General features: G+C 57.6%; 1 protein-coding gene across 23 annotated transcripts in view; it reads left to right on the top strand.

Annotated features, from left to right (window-relative positions):
• The window catches only part of GRIN1 (glutamate ionotropic receptor NMDA type subunit 1), a 39861-nt gene extending 19777 nt beyond the window's left edge, over nucleotides 1-20084 (top strand). For 2 of the 23 annotated variants that reach the window (XR_012590064.1, XR_012590063.1), the window contains 15 exons: nucleotides 691-835; nucleotides 935-1018; nucleotides 1448-1583; nucleotides 2530-2657; nucleotides 2843-3007; nucleotides 3326-3444; nucleotides 4103-4215; nucleotides 4702-4850; nucleotides 5609-5766; nucleotides 6264-6425; nucleotides 8199-8308; nucleotides 9456-9601; nucleotides 12257-12367; nucleotides 15205-15476; nucleotides 18394-20084. Coding sequence is in view for 16 of the 23 variants with exons in the window: in XM_074608910.1 (XP_074465011.1) it covers nucleotides 691-835; nucleotides 935-1018; nucleotides 1448-1583; nucleotides 2530-2657; nucleotides 2843-3007; nucleotides 3326-3444; nucleotides 4103-4215; nucleotides 4702-4850; nucleotides 5609-5766; nucleotides 6264-6425; nucleotides 8199-8308; nucleotides 9456-9601; nucleotides 11249-11500; nucleotides 12257-12367; nucleotides 15205-15408 (2182 nt within the window). In the remaining 7 variants the exon portion in view is untranslated. Of the gene's footprint in view, nucleotides 1-690; nucleotides 836-934; nucleotides 1019-1447; nucleotides 1584-2529; nucleotides 2658-2842; nucleotides 3008-3325; nucleotides 3445-4102; nucleotides 4216-4701; nucleotides 4851-5608; nucleotides 5767-6263; nucleotides 6426-8198; nucleotides 8309-9455; nucleotides 9602-11045; nucleotides 11088-11248; nucleotides 11501-12256; nucleotides 12368-15204; nucleotides 16426-18393 lie in introns of those variants that run through there. The other 21 variants (XR_012590068.1, XR_012590067.1, XM_074608913.1 and 18 more) reach the window with 13 other exon arrangements.
• Nucleotides 20085-22316: the final 2232 nt, after the last annotated feature.

The following is a 22316-nucleotide window of genomic DNA, read 5'->3' as shown; positions in this document are numbered from 1 at the left end:
CGGCAGTGGGACCCTGTGCCAGGGGTTGCTCTCTGCAGAAGTGAGCGTGGTGTTTGTGGGATGCCCTTTCTGTAGATCTGGGTTCTGTCGAGCATGAGACCTGCAAAGACTGAAGCTTGTTTTAGAAAGATTTCCCGCATTCTCTGCAGTGACTGTTTTTGGCATGTGCTATTTGAAGTTGTTCTCGACGGTGCACTGAGACGGCTCGGGCAATACTTCTGTGTTTTCACTATCGCCTTTCCAGGGTTTGCGGGGCTGGTTCTCCCCTTGGTGGTGTATGTGCCTGCCTGGGGTGTTACCCAGGCTGTGGTGGGCTGGTGCCAGACAGAAACAGCAGGAGCGGTAGCTCCCAAGGGACCCCCAGAGGAAGGTGTCCTTGGGTGCTGGGGGACAGATCATTCCTTAAGGGAACGGGACAGATCCGGTGGAAAACAGGGGACAGTAACAACAGATACAGTAGTAAACATTCGGGCAACATGAGTCCCCAGACTGACCTCATCCATCAAGAGCAGATGACCGCAGGGCTATGAACAGGTTGCAGGTAGCCTTGACTGGACTTCTATAGCGTAATGAGCGTATCAGACATGGCAGGCAACTGAGAGAAAGCATTTGCTTTTCTGAACCCTTCTTAGATGTCCCAATGGCCACAGCAGGTTTTCTAGGATGGCCCTGCTGTGTTTCTCTCCACAGGGTGTTGATGTCCTCCAAGTACTCGGAGGGTGTCACCGGCCGGGTGGAATTCAATGAGGATGGGGACAGGAAGTTTGCCAACTACAGCATCATGAACCTGCAGAATCGGAAACTGGTCCAAGTTGGGATTTACAACGGCAGCCATGTATGTACAGGGCTGGACAGGTCGGGTAGGAGGGACGTGTGTGCTGGGGTGTCTACCTATGGCCTCATATCTATCTCCTTCCTCTGGGATTGATTATAGGTCTTGACCAACGACCGGAAGATTATCTGGCCAGGGGGAGAAACCGAGAAACCTCAAGGCTATCAGATGTCAACCAAATTGAAGGTAACAGCAATTGGCAGCAGGGGGTGGCAGGTGTCCTCAGCTCTGAAAGATGTGCATTAGCTTGGGAACGTGTGACGGTGTCTAGAGCACCATTCAGGGCACTAATCCTGGCAATGCGGTGGCTCTCATCAGCCTGCTGTTAGGGAGAAGGGTGTGAAAGGCTTTGAGGCTGAGGTGAAAGGGCCACGCGAAGGAGGATGCTGATATGGCTGTTCCTCATCTCGGGTGCAGGGAAAGCAAATGTTCCCTGTGCCAAAGCCAGGTCCTGCTGCTGGGCTGAGCAGCCTCATCTGCTGAGACGGCAGCTGAGGAGGGCACCATGACATTTTGGCCATGCTTGCGTGGAGAGGGCAGCCCAGCTCAGCATCCAGGGGAGTATAGCGCTGGAGGGGAACGGAGACAAGTGAGTGCTTGTGCTTCGCCTTGCAGATCGTGACGATCCACCAAGAGCCCTTTGTGTATGTGAAGCCCACGCAAGCAGATGGGACGTGCAGGGAGGAATTCACCATCAATGGGGATCCCGTGAAAAAGGTCTTTTGCACTGGACCCAACGAGACCATCCCAGGTAACTCAGTCTGGTGGTGAGCACAGCAGCTCCCCCAGCCTACCCAGCTGAAGAAGACTCCGGTCCCAGGAAGGGGTCCCCAGGGAGGGTGCTCAGTCACACAGGAGGCCCAGAGAGTGGAAAGGTGACAGCACATTCAGCGCCCAAACACCCCCCCCGCATCAGCTTGCCCCCCCCCAGTAGCGCTGTGCAGTAACTGGGCACTGCGATTCAGCTTTTTGACCCCAACAGATGACTTTCCCACTGTCTCTCTTCTGGGTGGGCTCCAGGGCTGTTATAGGGAATTGCATCCCATGTTTCTGTCTCCTGACATGCTCCAATTCTTTTTGCCTTGATCTCAAGCAGAAGCGAGAACCCTGAGGCTGATTAGCACCTGCTGCACTGGTCCTAACGCCAGTTTCAAACTGTTTTGTTACAGAAAGCCTGTTTCAGGATTAGGAGTGAGCACCTGGTGGGGCGTGTGAGCTGCTTAGCAGCGCCAGGCTTGCCCAAATCCACCTGAAGTGCATCCCCTTGGCTCACCATGCTTTCCTGTGTACAGCTCCCCCCCAGCCCTCAGCTGTGTCCTGGGCTGTGTTCAACCCGATGGGTTCACGTTAGCACTCCTCCCGCACTGCCTGCATGCCCCAAGCCCTCTCCGTCCCCTCAGTGGGCCGGTAGCACCGACTCTCAGCCGACCTCACTGGGACATAGCAAATGGGTGAGACCCCTTTGCCCCCTACTTGCCTTCTTCCCACACTGGTGTTTCCCTCGCACCCATGGGCGGAGGAGGCAGTGGGAGAGGGTGGTGAAGGCAGATGGCACTGCCGGAATGACGTGATTGCATCTCATACGAAGCCAGAGCCGTGCAGGTGGCTGCTCTCGCTGGGGACAGCCATGGATCCTGCGCAGGGTCCCTGGCAAAGGGCTGCCTCCACTTGTCCCCCTCATTTTCTCCCGCCCGCAGGCCGCCCCACCGTGGCACTGTGCTGCTATGGATTCTGCATCGACCTGCTCATCCGGCTGGCAGGGGTGATGAACTTCACCTACGAGGTTCACCTGGTGGCTGATGGTAAATTTGGTACCCAAGAGCGGGTGAGTTTGGGCAGCCTGTGATATCTGTTTGCCTGTATCATGTGTTGAAACACCCCCAGGCCCTTCTCCAGAGCAGGGGTGGGGTGGGAGGTCTATGCAGGGCACCTGCCACATGGTGGGGGGTCCTGGCAGGTGGGGGACAGGTGTCAGGGCAGTGGGCTGATCCTGCGCTGGCTTTCCGGCAGGTTAACAACAGCAACAAGAAAGAGTGGAATGGGATGATGGGGGAGCTGCTGAGCGGCCAGGCAGACATGATTGTGGCTCCCCTCACCATCAACAATGAGCGGGCACAGTACATTGAGTTCTCCAAGCCCTTCAAGTACCAAGGCCTCACCATCCTTGTGAAGAAGGTATGGGTTGCGATGGGATGTTTTGTGGACAGGGGAGGTGTCCCTTGCTCCCCAGGATGCAGACATGTACCACGCCTGCACCATGCCTGGCTCCCCCCGCTGCTGCCCCTGCCAGGGCAGCTGCACATCCCAGCCTTTGCTGCGGGATTCCAGGTTGCTGGTTTTAATGCTGGATCTTGACCTGGCCACCCTGAGCCTTCCTGTTTAGCAGAGCAGGAGGAACTCGGAGCAGGGCAGGGGCCCTGGTGAGTCCGGCCAGGCGTGCAAGATGGAGGTATGATGGGTGCCAGCGCTGTTCACCTCTCCCCTGTGTGCTAGGAAATCCCCCGAAGCACCTTGGACTCGTTCATGCAGCCTTTCCAGAGCACGCTGTGGCTGCTGGTGGGGCTGTCTGTGCACGTGGTGGCGGTGATGTTGTACCTCTTAGACCGATTCAGGTGAGTGCACTCCGGGTCACCCAAAGGCTGGAGGGGACAGGGAGGTGCTCCTGGGAACCATCCCCTGGGTCCCCGCAGTGTCTTGCTCAGGCGCAGCCCTGCAGCTCTTCGGGAGGCTCTCACAGGAGCTACACACACTTCCTCTGCCCCACCAGCCCTGCGCTGAGGCTCCTGGCCTCTCTGGCTGCTGCTAAGCTGAGAGATATGGATATGTGTGGTAGCCGGCACCTGGATATGTGGGAGCGTGCCTGTCAGACCAGGTGCCATGCCAAGGCAACCATCAGCTCCTGGGCCTTGAGTTAGTCCCGTTCCTTGACCCCAAGGTAGCTCCTCTGAAGGGCAGGGACCCCGTCCCCCCCGTTAGCCCCGGGCCCAGGGGCTGTTGCAGTGAGCCCTCAGTGTTGCAGTGGGAGAAGCTTGAGCTGGCCAGGATCAGATGATCTTTCTGGACTGGAGAGAAGTACCAGTGTGAGATGGACAGGGTTGCAGAGGGGACAGGCAGGGCAGTGGGACACAAGAGGTGAAGAGCTGTATGGGGGACGAGCGTGGTCTGTAGGGATGAGTGATGTAGGGCTGCGTCAGGACACTTAAAGCACAGCAGAGAGGCCTGGGGATGAAGATAAGGGGTACAAGAAGAGGTCTTTGTCTTGTTTTCCAGCCCGTTTGGCCGGTTCAAAGTGAACAGTGAGGAGGAGGAGGAAGATGCCCTGACCCTCTCCTCGGCCATGTGGTTCTCCTGGGGAGTCCTGCTGAACTCCGGCATCGGAGAAGGTGCGTTGCAGCACACAGCGGGACTGTGTGGAGGAGAAGCCCATGCCCTCTTCCACTGCCTCCTCTCTGAGGCAGGACTGATGCCCTCTGGGGACTGTTTAGTGAGTGAGTACGGGCCTCCTTCCATGAGCCGTCCCTGGAGTAGGCTGGTGAGGGATTCTTTGGGGCCAGGGTGGCACACTTGTGGCACAATTTGTGCGGACCATCCTGCCACCCCTCACAATCAATGATGGGAAACAGGTCCTTCTTGGGCTGCTTCTCCTGCCCGGGTTATCCGTCCGCTCAGGGTGAGATGCATCATGCCCTGGAAGGAGTCATGGGTGTTTCTTGGTTTGGGCAATGCAGGAGCTCCTTGCGTGGCTGTCAGCAGAGCAGATAGATGGGGCACATCTGCAGCTGCCATCAGTCCCGCATGGGTTGGATGTGCCTTTGGTGACAAAGTCAAGCACTTTTTGTGCCAGTCTGATCTCACCTCTCTCCCTCCAGGTGCTCCCCGGAGTTTCTCTGCACGTATTCTTGGCATGGTGTGGGCTGGCTTCGCCATGATCATTGTGGCTTCATACACTGCCAACCTGGCAGCCTTCCTGGTGTTAGACCGGCCTGAGGAGAGAATTACAGGCATCAACGACCCCCGGGTAATGACCCCTCCCTTGTTTTCCCTTTGCCTGTCCAACTCTGGGCAGAGAAGCAGGAGATACCTCCAGTGGGCATCTCCTGGCTCATATAATATGGCTTTAACATAGCTGTGGGTCTGTGCCAGAGGGTTGACCCCCGGGTAGCTCTGCCTGGGGCTCTCACTGATGGGTCTGAGCCCTGCTGCTGGGTGGGAATGGACAGACACAGGGAGGGATCAGCAGGGAAAACCTTGTGCAGAAACAGCACTTACCCAACCAATCTGCCTGCCAGTTCCTGGAGAGCCTGCACGAACCAACGAGGAAACAATTCATTATGGATGAGTTATAACTAATGAAATTGTCCCTGCGGTGCAGTCAATACTCTCAGCAGATATCAGCATGCCTCAAACCCATTTCCTGCTCTGGCAAGGACACAGCCACAGCTTATCAGCCCAGGCATGCAGGAATGTACCCCACAGCAGCGCTGACCCACAGCATCCCATGCCCTCTGCCCTCGGCACTGCCAGCCCCATGGCATCCACAGGCCTCCTGCATCCTCAGCACCATGGTGTCCTTGTCCCATAGCATCGCCTGTCCCTCCGCCATGGTCCCAGAGCATCTACTGCCCCATGGCATCTTCACCTCTGCTGAGGAGACCAAGGTCTTCTCTGGGAAACAGGTCCTTGAAGGGGATAGGAAAAGAGGAAACACAGCTTTGGGGTGAGCCAGTTTGGTTGATGAAGGACAGAAGAAATAGGAGCGCTGCCCTTGCCTTTCAGCTGCGCAACCCCTCTGATAAGTTCATCTATGCCACGGTGAAGCAGAGCTCGGTGGACATCTACTTCCGAAGGCAGGTGGAGCTGAGCACCATGTACAGGCACATGGAGAAGCACAACTACGAGAGCGCTGCCGAAGCCATCCAGGCAGTGAGGGACAAGTGAGTGGGACCAACACCTTGTATGGCCATGCTGGGAAGAGTTTTGGGGGACTGCAGTTTGGTGGAGCAAGCAGGGCTGAAGTAAACTGGGAGGGAGCTGCAGTCAAAGTATGGCTTGATAGGACCTGCCCAGTTGGTGCTGGGTAGGATCTTCCTAGTCCTGGTGCACACCAGGTCTCTGGATGGAGAGCACAAGGTGTGCGTGGGGAAAGGCACACGCAGAGCCCTGGCCCCGGCCATGGCCTCCCTTTCTGGCCTCTGCAGTTGCTTCTCTGCAAGGCTGGGTGGCCTCAAATCCCATGTAAACTGCTCACAGTCCTCCTCCAAAGTTTTGCCAAGTCTGTTGCCTCACAGCAGCACATAGACAGACCCATCTGGGAGGAGGGTGATGCTAATTAGTTCTTAAATTAGGGCTGGGAGCAGCCTTGCTGCTCCCATGGTTCTGCAGACAAGCTGGGCTGCCCAACCTTACCTGTCTGTCCTCTCTCGGTGTCCAGCAAGCTCCACGCCTTCATCTGGGACTCAGCGGTGCTGGAGTTTGAAGCCTCCCAGAAGTGTGACCTGGTGACGACGGGGGAGCTTTTCTTCCGCTCCGGCTTTGGGATTGGGATGCGCAAGGACAGCCCGTGGAAGCAGAACGTCTCCCTGGCCATCCTCAAGTCTGTACACGGCTCTTGGCATGGGGCTTGCCCCGAATGTTGCATGTGTTAGCACGCAAGTAGCCTCGTGCCAGGCACTGCCACCCCACCCTCCAAACCCTCTGCAGGGACAGGGGCTCTGGGGCTGCCATGTCCCTCCTGACAAAGGGGATGTGCCCGAGTGACCAGTGTGGGCACCCGCAGCCCCAGTTCTGGCTCGCAGGGCCGGGGGAGCAGCATGGGGCTGGTGGGAGGGCAGGGGCAGGGCAGGGGCAGGAGCCATGGCAGGGGACAGGAGCCATGTCCGGCCGCAGGAGTGCAGGCAAAGCTGGCAGAGAGCAGCCCTGGGACCATCCAGCACCAGGTCCTTGCGAGCGGGGCTGCAGCAGCAGGCAGGGCTGCTGCCACTTCCCCACCTCTCCCTGTGAGCTCAGCCCGGCTGGCAGTGTTGCGCTGCCCTGGCCTGATCTTCCAGGGGTTTTTCTTTAAAATCTGGCTTTTCCTGTTAGGCAGAGATGTGTCAGGATCCCTGTTGAGTCCAGCTAAGGCTTTTATACCAGCATGAGCCTGCAGCATGGGGTGCCACAAGTCAATCTGATGTTATGGGTAAAAAGGGTTTTCCTTGTGTTAGTTCAGAAATGCCACACTCGCTGCAGACAGAGGAATGTGGCGATGGAGTAACGGGCAGCTGGGAAGCAGCAAATGGAGGGAAGGGGACATGCGAGATTAGTTTTACAGACAGACAGGGTCAGAAGCCACCAGGGTCCTGCCCAAGATGTGGAGATGAAAGGCCTGAGAGGGAGGATGGGGGTGTGGAAGACAGGGGCAGGACCCAGGGTAACGTAGGGAGCCATGGGACCCCATCTGTGGGATGGTCTTACCATGGGGATGGGTGGCAGTGGGACAGATGGGTTTTGGGACAACAGCGTGAGAAGCCTGGAGAGGCAGCAGGAGCCCTTGATGTCCTCCTGGAAGAGGCTGGGGAAGCCCAGGGCTACAGATGGCCCAAGAATGCTGTGGGATGTGCCAGGAAGAAGAAGAGAGAGAAGTGCAAGGGGACCCAGGGTGGGACACGTGCTCTGTGCCCACCTCCATCCCCACTAGCTGCTCAGGCAGAGGCGGGCACTGTGGGGACACGGTTTGTTTCCTCCCAAGCTGTGACACCAGTTTGTTGGGGAGCCCCAGCCCTCGCCATGCACAGCTGGGAGCTGCCAGGCAGCAGTTATTCCCCTGCCTTGATCCACAGGGTGCTGGTGGTCACCAGACAGGATCGGGGTCCAGCGTCGCCTGAGCTCCCGAGTGGCTGCGGCAGGTGGGGGGGTTGCACAGGAGGGCACTGGGGATGTGGTTGGTGTCAGCAGCTTTCAGCCTCCCTCCAAGCGCACTCTCCAAGCCCTGCCTACACCTATCAGCTGAGCTTACACATGGCTCTTTCTGGCAGCAGCCGGCCGGCTCTCCGTCTTTCAGGCACGGGGCGGTGGGTGCTTCCTCTCACCCGCTGCGCCCTGCTCGTGGCTGTGCGCAGGGCAAACACGCGCGGTGTGGACCCCCGCCGCGGACACCCACTGCAGACACTCTACACAACAGCCACACAAGCACAGGCGCGTGCTTGCAGGCGCAGTCAGCCAGGCACACGCACACACACACACACACGCAGACGTCGGGGCTTTGTGTGTTCGTAGGCTGCAAACAAGTGCAGAAGTGCTAGGAGGGAGGGCATGAAGGCACGAAGAGCACGTGCCCCCAGCGGCCGGTCCCCAGTGACTACTCTGTCCTGTCTCCTTGTGCTTTCAGGTCCCACGAGAACGGCTTCATGGAGGATTTGGACAAGACTTGGGTGAGGTATCAGGAGTGTGATTCCCGTAGCAATGCCCCAGCAACACTCACCTTTGAAAATATGGCAGGTTTGTTCTGCAAACCTCTTTCTTCCTCTTCGCTGGGTAGCCTGCTTTCGCTCAAGACATTCTCCTCTCCGGGGCTCTCCTCTCGGGCCAAAGCTCTGCTTCTTCTGGGTTTGTGCTTTCCTAGCGCTGGCAGGCTGCTGTGTTGGGCTCCAACCCCACCTTGTCTGAAACAGCTCCGCAAAGCTTCCCCCAGCTTCCGTGGGGTGGCTTTCTCATCGGTGGGGCTGTCCTGCTTTGAACATTGCTCCCCTCCCTCTGCTCTGGCCAAACTGCGGCTGTCACGGTGAAATCAGAGCTGTCGCCAAGGCAGAGAGAGGGGAGCAGCACCTCGGGGGAGGCGAGCGCGGCCGCCCAGGCGAGCGAGGACCCTGCGTCAGGAGGGAGCTGGTGGCGAGGGGCAGCCCCCAGCCCCACGGAGCGTGTCCCGGCCGGTCCTGGGCAGGGGGCAGGAGGAGGATAAACAGAGGGGGGGGTTTCTCAGTCCCTCTTTGCAAAGACTGCGAGTGCCCCCAGACGGGCTCTCCCTTTGCAGCGACGCGGTGCTGCTGGTCCTTCACCCAGCAAGGTGGCGATGCGGGATGAGGGGTGTCCGATGGGACCCCATCCTCACTGGCACCACGGGCCAGGGCAGAAGCACCGAGAGAGGGGGCATTTTGCTCCGTCTCCTCAAGACACCACTCCCAAAATATCACCCCTGAAGGTTGCACCTGCTGGAGGACAGCACAGTGAGCTCTGTGCGTGGCTGTCCTTCCCGATGGGCCAAATGGGACCACGCGACCTGGGTTTCTGGTGAAAACGACCCTCCAGACCCAGGGGATGGGGTCTGCCCCGGTGCTCGGGGCGGCAGCTGGCGCCCTGTGCCTGCCCCCCGGCATCGCTGCAGCACAGCCGGTGCCCCGTGCCCGACCGACAGGAGCTTGCACGGACATCCAGCACCCCCTCACCTTTCTGCCCATCACCGCGGGTGCCCTGCTCTGCTGGGGTCCCCTCCCCGGCCCCTCCAGGACTGCGGGGGGATGGCGGGGGGCCGGGGGGGGGGGGTGAACCCTGGGTTGGCAGATGCTCCTGTTGCTGAGCGTGATGCAGAGGAATTGAAGTGTCATGGTGCAATTTCCATTGCCCCCTGTAACTTTCCTGCTTATTTCAGGTGTGTTTATGCTGGTGGCTGGAGGTATTGTTGCCGGGATATTTTTAATATTCATAGAAATAGCTTACAAAAGGCATAAGGACGCGCGGAGGAAGCAGATGCAGCTGGCGTTTGCGGCCGTTAATGTGTGGAGGAAAAACCTGCAGGTAGGACAAACCGTTTTTAGAGCAAATCTCCAACAGGTGCGTTTTCCATTCCTTCACCAAATCAGTGAACGCAGAGCTGTGGATTAGCATGGGGCCCTCTGTCCCCCACCCCGCACCCCACTAACTCCCGCCCGGTGTTACTGGGCGCCCAGCAAGCTGTAGGGTCCCTGCCTTGTCCCCGGGAGGAGCCCGTGGCCGATGCCATCTCTGCCGGGAGGTGTTGTGCACAGCTCCAACCGGAACAGAGACCTGGCCCAAATGCGCCCAGCGGTGCTCGGGACGGGGACTTTGCTCTGCTGGGGACCACGCGCTGGAGCCAGGTCTTGCCCTGGCCGAGCAAGTGGTGCCGGCGCGGCTCCCTTCGCTCTGCCCTGCTGCTCGGCTCCGGCCGCGCTCACCAGCAGACTGGGGGGGGTTGATCCGCTGCCGCTGAGCATCCCTGCCCGGTGCTCAGGGGGAGGAATGCTCCAGGGATGGTTTCCATCGCGTCCCCCTCCCTGCCCGCTCCCCCGGGGCTGCAGTAGCCCTTGTCATACCCGGGACTGACTCCAAACAGAGGTGGTGCGTGCTCTTGTCCTTTGGAGACAAGGACATCTCCCCACATGGGAGCCAGCAATGCCGGTGCCTGTCAGCACCAGGGCTCCCCTGGGCCCCTTCCCTGGGACATTGCTCTCCCCGGCGTCTCCCATCCCTGAAAGACCCCTGTGCTGCTCAGGCAGGGGAGCCCGGGAGGGTCCCTGGTGCCTGGCAGCGACACCGAGCCGTGGGCACGTCTGTGGGCCACCAGCCTCACACTTCCCCTGCCCCACTGCTTTTGGGGCTCAGCCCCGTGGTGCCCCCGAACCCCAGTTTAGGGCAGCCGGAGGCTCTCTCTGAATGGCCCAGGCTGTTTTTCTTCCTCGGGGAAGCAAACCGGCGTTCAAAGGGCAAGAGATCCTTTAGGCGACTAAAGGCGACTGCTGTTCGCAGCAGAGCCAGTGAATGAAAGAGAGAGAATGAGGGCTGGGGACCCCGAAAGGAGCCCGGCGCGGTGGCCCCGCGGGAGCAGCGCTGGCTGGGGGCGCGGGGGGGCTGCCCGGGTGGAGGCGACCTGCCCGAGAGCAGCGAGGGGAAGCAGGAGGCCGGGCTGCTGTATCCTGAGAGCTCGCTGGGTTCAGTTCACCGATAAGAGTCTCGGAAAAGCCATTTCTCTATATATTTTTTTTTCTTTTTTCCTTTTTTCTTTTTTCCTTTGCTTCCAAAAAAACAGCAGCACCGAGGGGGTTCAGGCTGCTGGGACAGAGCACACTAGTCGCACTGCCATTTTTCACTTGCCAACCTTCTAGAAAATACTGCACTGGGTCCTTGGGCAGAGTCTGTGGGACTGTGAGCAAAGCATGCTGCCCTGTGGGGGTAAACAGCCTCATGGTAAAGAGCCGTTTGACATTGTAAGACTTTTCCACAGGAGGAAACGTCAGAGCACTAGTATCTGGTACATTGCTAGAAGGTAGGCAAGTGGAAAGATTTATTTGTTAAAACAAACAAACAAAAATAATGGTTTTTGGGATCACAGTTTTGCCATGGCTATTTCCTGAGATGCCATGGAAGAAAAAGACATTTCATTCCATTCATCTTGCTTTCCTTTCCGTTTGTGCATGTCCGCAAAAGAGAGAACTGAGAAGGAGGAGCAAATGTATCCCCGAGCATGCTCTACGCACCAGCGGGATACATTTTGGTTACCCCCGTGCGGTAGCAGAGCCAGACCTGGTCACTCCGTCCCCCGTCGGAAAGGTCACACTCATTGGCACGAAAGCAATTGGGGAGGAATCGTTCTCAGCGCCCGCCGCCGAGCGCGGCCGGTCCCCTCGGCTCGCTGCCCCCGCACCATGGCGGCTGGTGCTCCCAGCCTGCGCTAACCAGGTCCGACTCGCTAACACCAATGGCTACATTTTTCAGTTCTGTTTCTCTTTGAGTTCATCCTGACCCCGATGACATCATAGCGCTAATGCTTTGCTTCCTCCCTTTCTTTTCCTTTATATTTTTTTCCTTTTCTTTTTCTTCCAGTTTCTTTTTTTTTTTTTTCTTTTTTTTAACCCGTTTTACTTTGGGGAAAAAAAAAAACCACACAACCCACCACCAACAACCACGTTCGGCTTTGCACAACTGCGTCATTTAAATTTTTGAATACGTTTTTTTTTTACAGAATATTCATACAATGACTTCTCTTTCAATGCAGTCCTCTCTCTCTCTTGTGGCACTAGGATTCAGCCTCAGAAAAGGCCCTGAGAAATTATTATTTTTTTTTTTTTTTTTAGTGGTAGGTGCAGCATCTCACCTCTCGGTCTAGCCAGGCTAGCGGTGGAAGCGAGGGGCAGAGCATCCCCAGGGGCAGAGCATCCCCAGGAGGCGAGGTCAGCTGTGCAGGCCTGGACGCAGACACCCAGGAGAGCAGGGCTACTCCCCGCAGGGGTTTCCAGCGCTCCAGACGCCGCCCCGGCCCCGTAGCTGTAGCAGTGTGGTGGCCGTGCGGTAGCCGTGGGTCACGGAGGCCCTTGGAGGACACCTCCAGTAGCTTTCTCACCTAAATGAAGGACATGACATGGGGCAGTATTCAAATAGATTTAGCGTTTCCAACAACACACTAGAGATCTAATCACTTATACATATTCATTTTAGGATAGAAAAAGTGGTAGAGCAGAACCTGACCCTAAAAAGAAAGCCACTTTTAGGTCCATCACCTCCACCCTGGCCTCCAGCTTCAAGAGACGTAGGTCCTCCAAGGATACGGTAAGAGGAAGAAGAACAATTCTGCCCTCTCTCTTTCTCTCTCTTTCTCTCTTCTGCCATCCCATCGACTGCCACACACCCATCCCGAAGCTGCCAGTGTACATGCATAGCTCATGTTCGTCACCAGTCAGTCAGTCAGTCAGTGAGTCAGTCATCCCGTGTACCTGAAAGGATGCTGGGATCCTGGAGGGCAGGCAGGAGGTGGCTTGGAGTCCTGTGATGAGTTGGGAGATGCGACCGAGTTTTTGTTTTGTTTTTCGTTTTCTTTTTGCCTGGATGATTTCTGATGTTCCTCTCTGTGCTTCGCTCACCTTACCGGTGCTGACCTCTTGAAACCGATGACATATTTTTCTTTTTTTTTTCTTTTTTTTTTTTTTTCTGTTCCTGAGTGTTCCTGTACCTGTTTGTCATTGTATGCCTAAAAACGATCACCCCGATTTAATTTGGGCACCGTGTCACCTCACCAAGAGCCATGCGTGTCACATTCTCTACATGTGATTTTTGTTTGTGACGATTAGCATTCGGGACGTAGTCCTCGGCACAGGAGTGACAGCTGTCTCTGGTTATCGTCAGCAGTAACGCAGCTCTAGAAAAGAGACGCAAAGGCTTGAAAGAGGAGGTTGTTAAAGACCCAACCTTGGTTCAAACTTGTGCTTTCTGCCTCGGAGTAAAACTGCTCTCACGTAACCAGAGAAAATTTCCAAATTGCTGCCTCTAAAGCCAGCTGTTTCCAAATGTGCAAACGTGTCTGCTCGTGCTGGAGCTTCAGACACTCTTCAGCGTCAGGTTGGGCTGTTGGTCTGTCGGACTGAGCCGGTGTCCCTCTGCATGTTGCCGTCTGTTGTATGACACTCTGCACTGTGGCTACTCTGTTGTCTCGTGTGGCAGCAGCCGCTGCGTTTTGCTGCCCGACCTCCCGGCGCGACGGGCTTTGCCGAAACCTCCTCCCCGGGGCGACCGGCGGGTTTCTGCCCGGGTTGCTCAGAGCAGGCTCCCCCCAGGCCACCCGAGGCGCGAGGCACAGCGGGGACGGGGGGACGGCGGCGGCGGGGGGACACGCGGCCCCCCGCGGCGGGGTGGCCCGTCCCCGGCCGCAGGCTTGGGGCGCCTCGGGGAGCAGCATGCCATATCGCAGGGGGTCTCGGGGCCACGGCTCTGCAGGCGAAGCGGAGGCAGCTGCCTTTGACACCAATGCAGGCTCCATCCCGAGAAGCTCCTGGAGCACCCCTGCGACACAGGCCTGGGGACAGCTGAGCCCTTGGCTGGGCTTGGCTGCCACCGTCTCACACGAAGTCCTCCTCTCGCTGTCACCTTGAAGCCTGGCAGGCACAGGGGGAGACCCACACTGTCCCAACTCGTCCCCCGTACCCCACAGGGTATCCTTGTCATCTCCTGCGCTGCCCCCATGTTCCCCGGGTGGCACCTCGTCCTGGTGATGGCCCCGTGTCTTGGGTCCCCCCTTCCCACTGATGCACCCCCTGAGAAGCTCTGCAGGGAGGTCGCAGGTTGTGTCTTGGTGACCTGAGCCCCGACCAGGGGAGAGGAGACAGGGACGGGGCAGATGGGGCAGGGGTGGGGAAGATGGGAAGGCGGAGGAGGAGGAGGGACAGGTGGGATGCACAGAAAAAAGGGAGAAAAAATTGCAAAAAGATCTGGTGGGAGGGCGTGATCTGAGTAGACCCCATGTTTTGTTGTGTTTGGGCACTCCATGGTTAGAAAACGAAGTGGTCTCGTCCTGGGAGAGCAGGAGCATTGTGGTGAAGTGGGCACCTGGGGGCACTGGTGTCCACAGTGGGCACCGGAGAGGGGGAGAACTCAGGAACAAGAGGACAGCCATCGTGTGGCTCCCCTGATACCTCCCTCCCTCCTTGGGGAGGCATCCTGGGCCTGATCGTGCCCCATGGCGGGGCATCCACCCTACCCCACACCATTCCGCAGCGCGCTCTGCCCCAGGGTAGAAGCCCTGAGCTGACCACGTCCATTGGCCACCAGAGGTCCCAAGAGTGAGCAGTGGAGCTGCGCTCTCCCCTTCCCTTGCCCAGTGGGGACCTGCAGGGCACAGGGCTGCCAGGAGCCCTCCCGCTGTTTTGGGCCCCGGCCACGCTGCTTGTGGACAAGTTGTGGAGGAAGATGGCCTCACTTATCCCAGAGGATGGTCCCCGCTTTGGGGGCAGCTGCATCTGCGGGGCAGCTCTGGGCAACAATGCCCCACTGCCTGGGAGCCTTTCTCAGTCTTCTGCCTGCCACGGGATAACGTGGCCGGGGCCCCAGGAAACATTCCCCAGGGAATCAGGCTAGTTGGGTGAGGAACAGGCTAGCAGCACCAACATCCAAGCCAATGGGGCCAAGATGGAGTATGCAAGGCCAAGGTGCAGCTGTTGCCGGAGATCCACGGTGGAGCGAGCTTTGTCGTGATGTCAGGCAGACCCGGTGGTTGCTCTGTGGGGTGAGCGGCCAGCGGGAGGGTGCTGCCACCAGCTCATGTCACAGCCTGCCATTTGGTGCCCTCCGCTTCCATGCAGCAGCCCTGGCTCAGAGACCCCAATGCCCTCCTGCTGTAGAAGGCCCCATGAGTACGCAGCATGCTGGGACACGTTGCCTGGGGTCCTTGTAAAGATGAGAAAGCAGCGAGGCGCTCTATTTCATGGCGCTCGGCAGAACCGCGGGCCCACACCAGGTCTCAGATGGGCAAGGCTTGAGAGCCCATGGGGCTGGAAGGCCAGGCTGACCCCAGCCCCATGGGCTCTCCTAGCTAGTGAGCGAAAGACGCAAACCTGGTGGCCTTGCTTCTTTCCTTTTCGTTGTCGGGAGTTTTAAAAATGGATTCTGCTCTGCAGCCCTGCAGAATGGTCCCTCAGGAGTGCCAGAGAGACAGGCTGGCACCATGGAGCCAAGACAGCCCTGGGAAGCTACCACCCCACTCTGAACGTCCTAGCGCCCACCATCACCCGAGCTGCACAGCCTCTCCGCGGCACATCATCCCCACCGCCCCAGGAGGAGATGCATGTGTTCCCCATAGGCAGCTCCTGCAACTCGAATAGCACTCGCAGAGCTGACGTACTGCCATCCATCGCAGCCACCCACGATACTGCAACCCCACAGAAGCCATGTGAGACGCATAAACCACACAGACACCTTCCGAGCCGGCACATTTTGTACAGACACGTAACGAGGCGCACAGGTCCCTTAGCCCCCCCACCGCAGCCGTCATCAGCCCCCGCAGAGTCACACCGCCAGCCCGTGGGCATCCCCCCCAGACACAGCATGACACACGTCCCACGTCACCGCCAAGCGAGGGCCTGGCGCTGCGAGGCGATGCTCGCCCTGCAGCCGCGGGGATGGTGCCAGAGCTGGTCGAGAACCAAGGGGGTTCATGGAAAAGGTCACCTTTTCAGTGAAGGACCAGCCCTCCCAAAGCCAAACGCTTCTTGGCTGAAAAAGAACCTAGTTTTTGGCCCAAAAGAACCAAAAGTAGGTCAAAGACAACAAATTATTTTTTTTAAAGGAAAGTTGACGTTTTCTACAGCAAGATTGCATTTAGCTGGAATCCTAATTTTTAATTGAAAAAAAAAACAAACCACCCAAACCCCAGAATTCTTCCAGAAAATCTTCCACCAGCCAGGGACTACCGTATGAGCCCAGATTAGGTTGAAGTCATTTTTAAAGACATATTAAGTTCTTGTCTATATTTTCTTCCTGGTTGTCATTTAAAGTTTTTGGTGCCTTCACTTCACTTCCATACCTTAACATGTTTGAGTCTCTTCTACGGTTAATATTGATTAATTTCTTGGCTTTATAATGTTTGGTTTGGGGATAGTTGCACCATCCCTGTAACATAATTTACCCTAAATTACTGATATGTGCTTCTAGCATTAGTTCTACTTTAACATAGTTTTGATATGACAATTTTCTTGCTTTTTTTCTTTTCCTTTTTTTTTTTTTATTTTTATTATTAAAAATTGCATGCATGAACTCTACACAAAAAAAAAAAAAAGTAAATGAGAATGTTACCCTGTGATAACTCTGTGATTGGAGGAGATAATGCTTTCAAATCAAAAGCCATGCTCTTGTATTTTAATTTTTCTGGCCAGATTCCCCACTTTGCTTGGTTATTTTAGCGCTTCCCACCCCCAGAGCTGTGCAGAGAGGCCAGAAGGCCCCAGCCTGCCCTGCTAGACCTCCGGCTTTCCACCGCAGCAGCCACATGTCCACATGCACCGAGGCACACGCTCACACGCACACACCGCTTTTTCCTCCCCGCTTTGCGTCAGACAGGGTATTTAACAAAGGACCTTTCTTTTGCCCGTTCCTTTTTGTATCTCACGTTCCTCCTCCCGCTCCGCCAGTGAGTCACCCAGCCTCTCCCCTTTCCCCGTCGCTTCTCCTCCCTGGCGGAAAGCAAGCCCCGTCCCGCAAGCGCGCGCGTGCGCGCCTCCTGCCCATTTTGCCACAGAAAGGAAATATCGCATTTAGCTGGAATCCTAATTCTTTTCGCAAGGAGGGGGCGGCTGCACCCATTTTTGGGAGAGGGACGCTTTTTTTGTGGACTGATGAATAGCCACAAAAAGCTCCCCCCAGGGCGGCAGAGCGACTTTGGGATCCCCTCGGCCGTTCCCCGTGCAAACGGGCGATGGCCGAGGAGTTGCCACTTTAGCAAAGCAAGGCCACAGCAAGGAATTTCTCAGAGGCTCTGTTTTAACACTAGCTAGCCCCCTAAATGAATGAGTGATCCCGTGAGATGCTCCCTCGGTGTCAGCACGTCCCCGGCACGTGTACCAGAGAGATGGGAGCGTCCTGGCTCTCGCCCCTGACCCAGCAGCTCCCCACCGAGGGGTCCTGGTGAAGCACAAAAGTGGGCAGAGCAGGGCAGCCCCGAGGACCCCACGCAATGCTCAGGGGAACCCCAGACCCCGTGGCAGCAGGCAGGGTGTAGGGCCACGCAGGGTAGCCACAGTGCCAGAGCCACCAGCAGCACCAGAGGGGCCACGGTCGCCACCGACCAACGCAAGACGGGTGAAATCCCGTCGCCAAGCAGCCCCCCAGGGAGCCCTGCAGCACGGCAGCCCTCCTGGGTAGCGTGATGCAAGGGCCAGGCAAACGTCACTGGAAAGGGTCCACACCGCAGCACGTGAGACCCGCCGAGACCTTCTCCTGTCCCAGCACCAACTTAGGTCCCCAGACAGCAGGACAAGATGCTCCGTGCCACCTGCTCCGTGTGGGGCTGGTCAGGGCTTCCAGTTCAGGGTTTGGAGCTAGGAGAGTGGAACTGGGAGAGGAAGGGAGTGTGGAAGGAGGAAGGGAGAAAATAACTGCCCAGTTGTATATCCCTGCCTGGGGAGGAAGGACTTTTTGTTTTCTTGCCCGTTGAAGGGAATTTCTGCTCTCCTGGTTGGCTTGCTGGTGGGACTGCGGCTGGGGAGGTCTCTCTCAGGGACCCTTTGCCAAGTCCCCCATCCGCAAGGAGCACAGAACCCCAAATCCAGGCCACATCTCCAGCACAGGCTGTATTTTCATGTTAGCAATTGACGCCACAGATTACCACACGTCAACCACGCTGCACATCTCACCTGCATTAAAGGATAGTCAAGCAAGGAGGTGAAACGCCCTGGCCTCAAAGCACAGCTTGATCTGGCACCAGAGAGATGCTGAAACCCAGCCAGACCCTCCAAACACAGGTTCAGCCGTGGGCTGGGCTGATGAGTCACAGGCTTTGTCTCGTGGCCCCCCCAGTGCAGAGAGGGGCTCGCTCAGCAGGCGACGCGACTGCCACGCTCTGCAGAAGCTGCGCCGCGCTCCTGGGCATCCTCCCTGCCCCACCGTAGGGTGCTTGGAGAGTGTCTGCAACGACCTCTGCACAAGCTTGGATTGCATTGGGAAGGGGACCTCAGCCAGCAGCAGGTTTTGGGCTGTTGCATCACCCCCGAGAGATATCCTGTAGGGGCACATGGGGTGTAAGTAGAGGCGAGAGTGAGTGCCAGAACTGCCTAACACTTCTTTCTCCTTGTCTGTGTATTTGTGTGTTGCAGCAATATCATCCCACCGACATCACCGGCCAGCTCAACCTCTCCGACCCCTCAGTCAGCACTGTGGTGTGACCTTCTCCCCGAGGGCCATCAGTCCTTGCCCAACACAGTAGGAAGGCACAGCCAGGACTGCCTTTCAAGGGACACTGATGGGTTCTTCTGGGTGAGATGGGAGGAAAGCATCCTTCATCCATACACAGTGACTTCATTGTATATCTCCCTCCCTTCCTAGGCCTGCTGCCATGCTCGTGCCCCAGAACGCACAGCAGAACCAGGACATGGTTTGGACTTCACTGTACAGAGATAATTGCTTCCAACCAGTGCTGTTGATAATCAGTATTACCACTGACTGGCTATGTGCAAGGGGAAAGGACTTGGAAAGGCACATGGTGCCTGCTCTCCCATGGTAGCAGGGATGAGCTGGTGCCAGACTACAAACATGTGCTTCACTTTGCAGGCTTCGGGCTTCTCAACACACGCACGGCCCCTCAGACATGTGCTCCACAGTTCCCACCACCCCAGAGCGCTGTACGACGTGCTCGTGGTCCCAAGTGGCCGGAGCAGCCGACGCGGATCGGCAGATCGGGCACATGTTCCTGCTGTGTCGAGTGACCCCTGCCTCTGCTGCAGGGGCTGGAAGGTGTGTGCTCTGCTCCTCGCCAGGGATGAACCCCCTGTTCCTCCTCCCATCAGCCTGTACTCAAAGCCCATGGCTACGACTCGGCTCCTCTACGTGGTCTGTTTGCAGCAGGAGTGCTCCCAGCCCTGCGGCCCACGCTCCTCTACTAAGGGTGGTACTCTGGAGCTCATAACATGCTGTCAGCCGCGATCCTGGCTCCCCACATCTCCTGCTCAGAAGACAACCCCAGGCCCTGGCCATGGCCAGCATGTAGCTCTCGCACCGTGGCTCTTCTGGCCAGGAACACCTCTGCGGGGAATGGCTCCAGATGGTTGCATTGACTTTAAGCCAAGCTCCACACTGCCTCAGCACCAGCAATGCAAGGAGAAATGCTGCTGGCCGGTCATGGCTTGCTCTGTGCTGCGGTGTCTGCAACGGCCAGCAGTGTTGGGCCACCACAGCGGGCACTGGCACCTTCCCTGCCACACTCACCTGCGGTACAAGCTTGCCAGCAGCTCCGGCAGCAGCCTTGAAGCCCCAGCTCACGTGGCTGCGTCTGCCTGAACCTGGAGACATGGCACACCGGATCCCAGCTCAGGAGAAGGGAACCAAACGAGATGGGCTGACGCCGTTCTTCCCCACACCTTCCTCTCCCTCAAACATATGTGCCCATGTGCCAGCGTCCCTGAGCACCGTCCCCGTGGGCGCTGTGAGTGGGTGCAGAGACACCAGCGTCGGGGAAGCATCTGGCACCAGCCAGGCTAGTGATGGGCAGCTACAGCACGTGCATGGGCAACACCGCATCCCGCCTCCTGCGACATGGTACCAAGCCCCAGCGGCATGAACTGCCTTCTGCTTGCCCCAGCCCAGCAGACGGGGCTTCAGGGCGGCAGCTTTTGCGGCAGGATTTTCAGACGGCAGCTAGGTCTGTGAGCATTGTCCCACTGACTGCGGTGGCTCCATCAAGTTCATCTCGCTCCAGCTGAGAAATTGGACCCATTCTACTTTATACGTCAATGTAACATTAATACCAAGTTTTTGCAAGAGCTCAGTAAAGTCTAGACTGGATCATGAAGTGGTTTATTCCAGTGCTGTGTGCCTCTTTCCGTCTCTGCCTTCTGGCAAGGTTGGCAGGGAGCCCCGTGGTGAATCAGAGCCTCACCCAGCCCTGCCGCAGGGTTTGCAAACCATAAAAGGTGGAGGAACAGGGAGGGACGGAGACGCCAGCAGGCAGAAATGCCTGGAACTGCAGGGAAGACTGGGAGGGAAGGGGCACCACCATCCTGGGATGCCAGGCTCGTGGGCAGGCTGGAACAGCCAGTGGGGGGAGACAGGCCTGGCAGCAGGGAGCTGGGGATGGTCTGAAGCCACCCAAACGCCAGCACCATGTAAGCTGCCTCTCACACCCACCTCCATCCAGGGGAAAACCAGCCCCTGACACTGCCATGCTCGCCAGACCCTGGGAGCCAGCACGGGGCTCTGCCAGCAGGGCTGGCCTTCGGGAACAGGGCACTGGCTGCAGGGATGAAGGTGCCTGGGGAAGTCCCTGCACCTCAGCCCATCCGTAGGGAGGTGCCCTGATGGATTTGCAAAACACGGCTCCCCTGGGCTGAACTAAAGCAACATGACTCATTCACAGCATGCTCCCCGTGTGCTGAGACCACCAGCCCAACCTCCACGGGGGTCTCAGCCTCAGGGTGATCAGAGAGGAGGAGCGGGGCTCAGGTGCCCCTGCAGGGTGACAAGCAAAGTCCCAGCTCCAAATGGGAAGCTCAGGCTTTCTTGGGAAGGGCCAAGCGCTGTCACTAGAGAAGGTCTGGGAGAGCTGGGATTGCTCCTGGGAAAGGCACCGTGAAGGGGGCTGGTCCTGGCAGAGGTCCCGGGTGCAGGGCCGGTCGCACCGGAGGAGCTGCTGCAGCACCAGCCCCCCGCAGCCCTCGCTGGGGGCGGCACCGCAGGAAGGGCCGAGTGGGCATGGAGCGGGGTGGCAGCACGCTCGGTCGGTTTGAGAAGAAAAATGGGAGCAAGCCACAACTGAGGCGACGCTTGGTTTATTCTCTGCATGATTTATTTAACCCTTGCCAAAGGATGCATTGACCCCCGCCACATCCCTGGCTTGTCCCCCAGCACTTGCACGGGCAAGAGACTGAGCAAACATCTGCTGGCTACAATCATCTTGTGGCTCTTATCGCCTTAAGAACTCATGTTCTTACCCATGGGTAAGAACTCATGCCAGAAAGGGCTGTTGCTCCACCTGGAGAGAATCTTCCATCACCGCAGCTTGTGCTTTCCTCTGGAGCACACTCCGCTCCTTCCAGGCCAATTCCCAGCACACCCACTAAGCATTTCCATGCAATGCCCGGGAGAAGCGTTTCGCAGGGAAGGGCAGGAGGCGGCAGGGCAGGGAGACGCAGGGCTAGCCCCAGCGCCTTGTTGTGGCCGATGGGAGGTGAGGCAGCAGCAGGGGCCGCAGGCTCTGGGCTGTAAACCCACAGAAGCTTTTTTGGCCCCTTTGCCTCAGGGGGAGGAACCACTGTGCAGCCTCACCCATCCTTTGGCATCCCCTTTGCCAAATCGCATCAGTTTGTGGTTTTGTCTCGTGTTGGTTTTGTCTCTTTTCAGCCCTCACCCTAAACCTCGGCCTCGCCTTAGATCTCGGATGTTGGCTGAGCCTTCTCAGCATCAGCAGCCCTGTCTCAAGGAGAAAAAAAAAAAAAACTATCAAAAGAAACATTTTGCAACCTGCCCTGTCCTTGGGCAGCACACTGAGGGGTCTGGAGCTTTCTGAAAGTCCCATGGAGGCTCTGGAGTGTCCCAAAAGCACCCAGAGGTCTTCAGGTGTACCAAAAGATACACGGAGAGCTCTGGGCCCACCAAAAGGCAAACCAATGCCTGTCAGGACACAGAGAGCCAAACAGATGGCATTTAGATGGACAAAAAGCCAAGCCAGGGGGTCTTGGGGGCACAGGAAGGCACACTGAGGCTGCTGGAGTCACTGAATGGCAGATGGGGAGTGCCGGGGGCACCAAAAGGCCCAAGGAGAGCTTTGGGGCAAACTGAAAGGCACGCAGAGGCTCCTGGGCTGCACCGAAAGGCAAAGGGAGGCTCCTGGGGTGCACTGAAAGACACCCAGAGGAATATGGTGTGTCCCGAGATGCACACAGGAGCTCCCAGGGAGCACCAAAAGGCACACGGAGGCATACGGTGCATCCTGAAATGCACAGTGAGGCCCCGGAGCAGCAGAAGGGGCCGGACAGGGTGAGCTACAGGAGAAGGATCACCTGTCCCTCCCCGGGAAGGGAATGTG

This window comes from Larus michahellis, chromosome 15 (assembly GCF_964199755.1).
Source record: "Larus michahellis chromosome 15, bLarMic1.1, whole genome shotgun sequence".
NCBI classification, from domain to species: domain Eukaryota; kingdom Metazoa; phylum Chordata; class Aves; order Charadriiformes; family Laridae; genus Larus; species Larus michahellis.
Note: the sequence above shows the minus strand (reverse complement) of the source record. Positions and strands in the feature narration are given on the sequence as shown.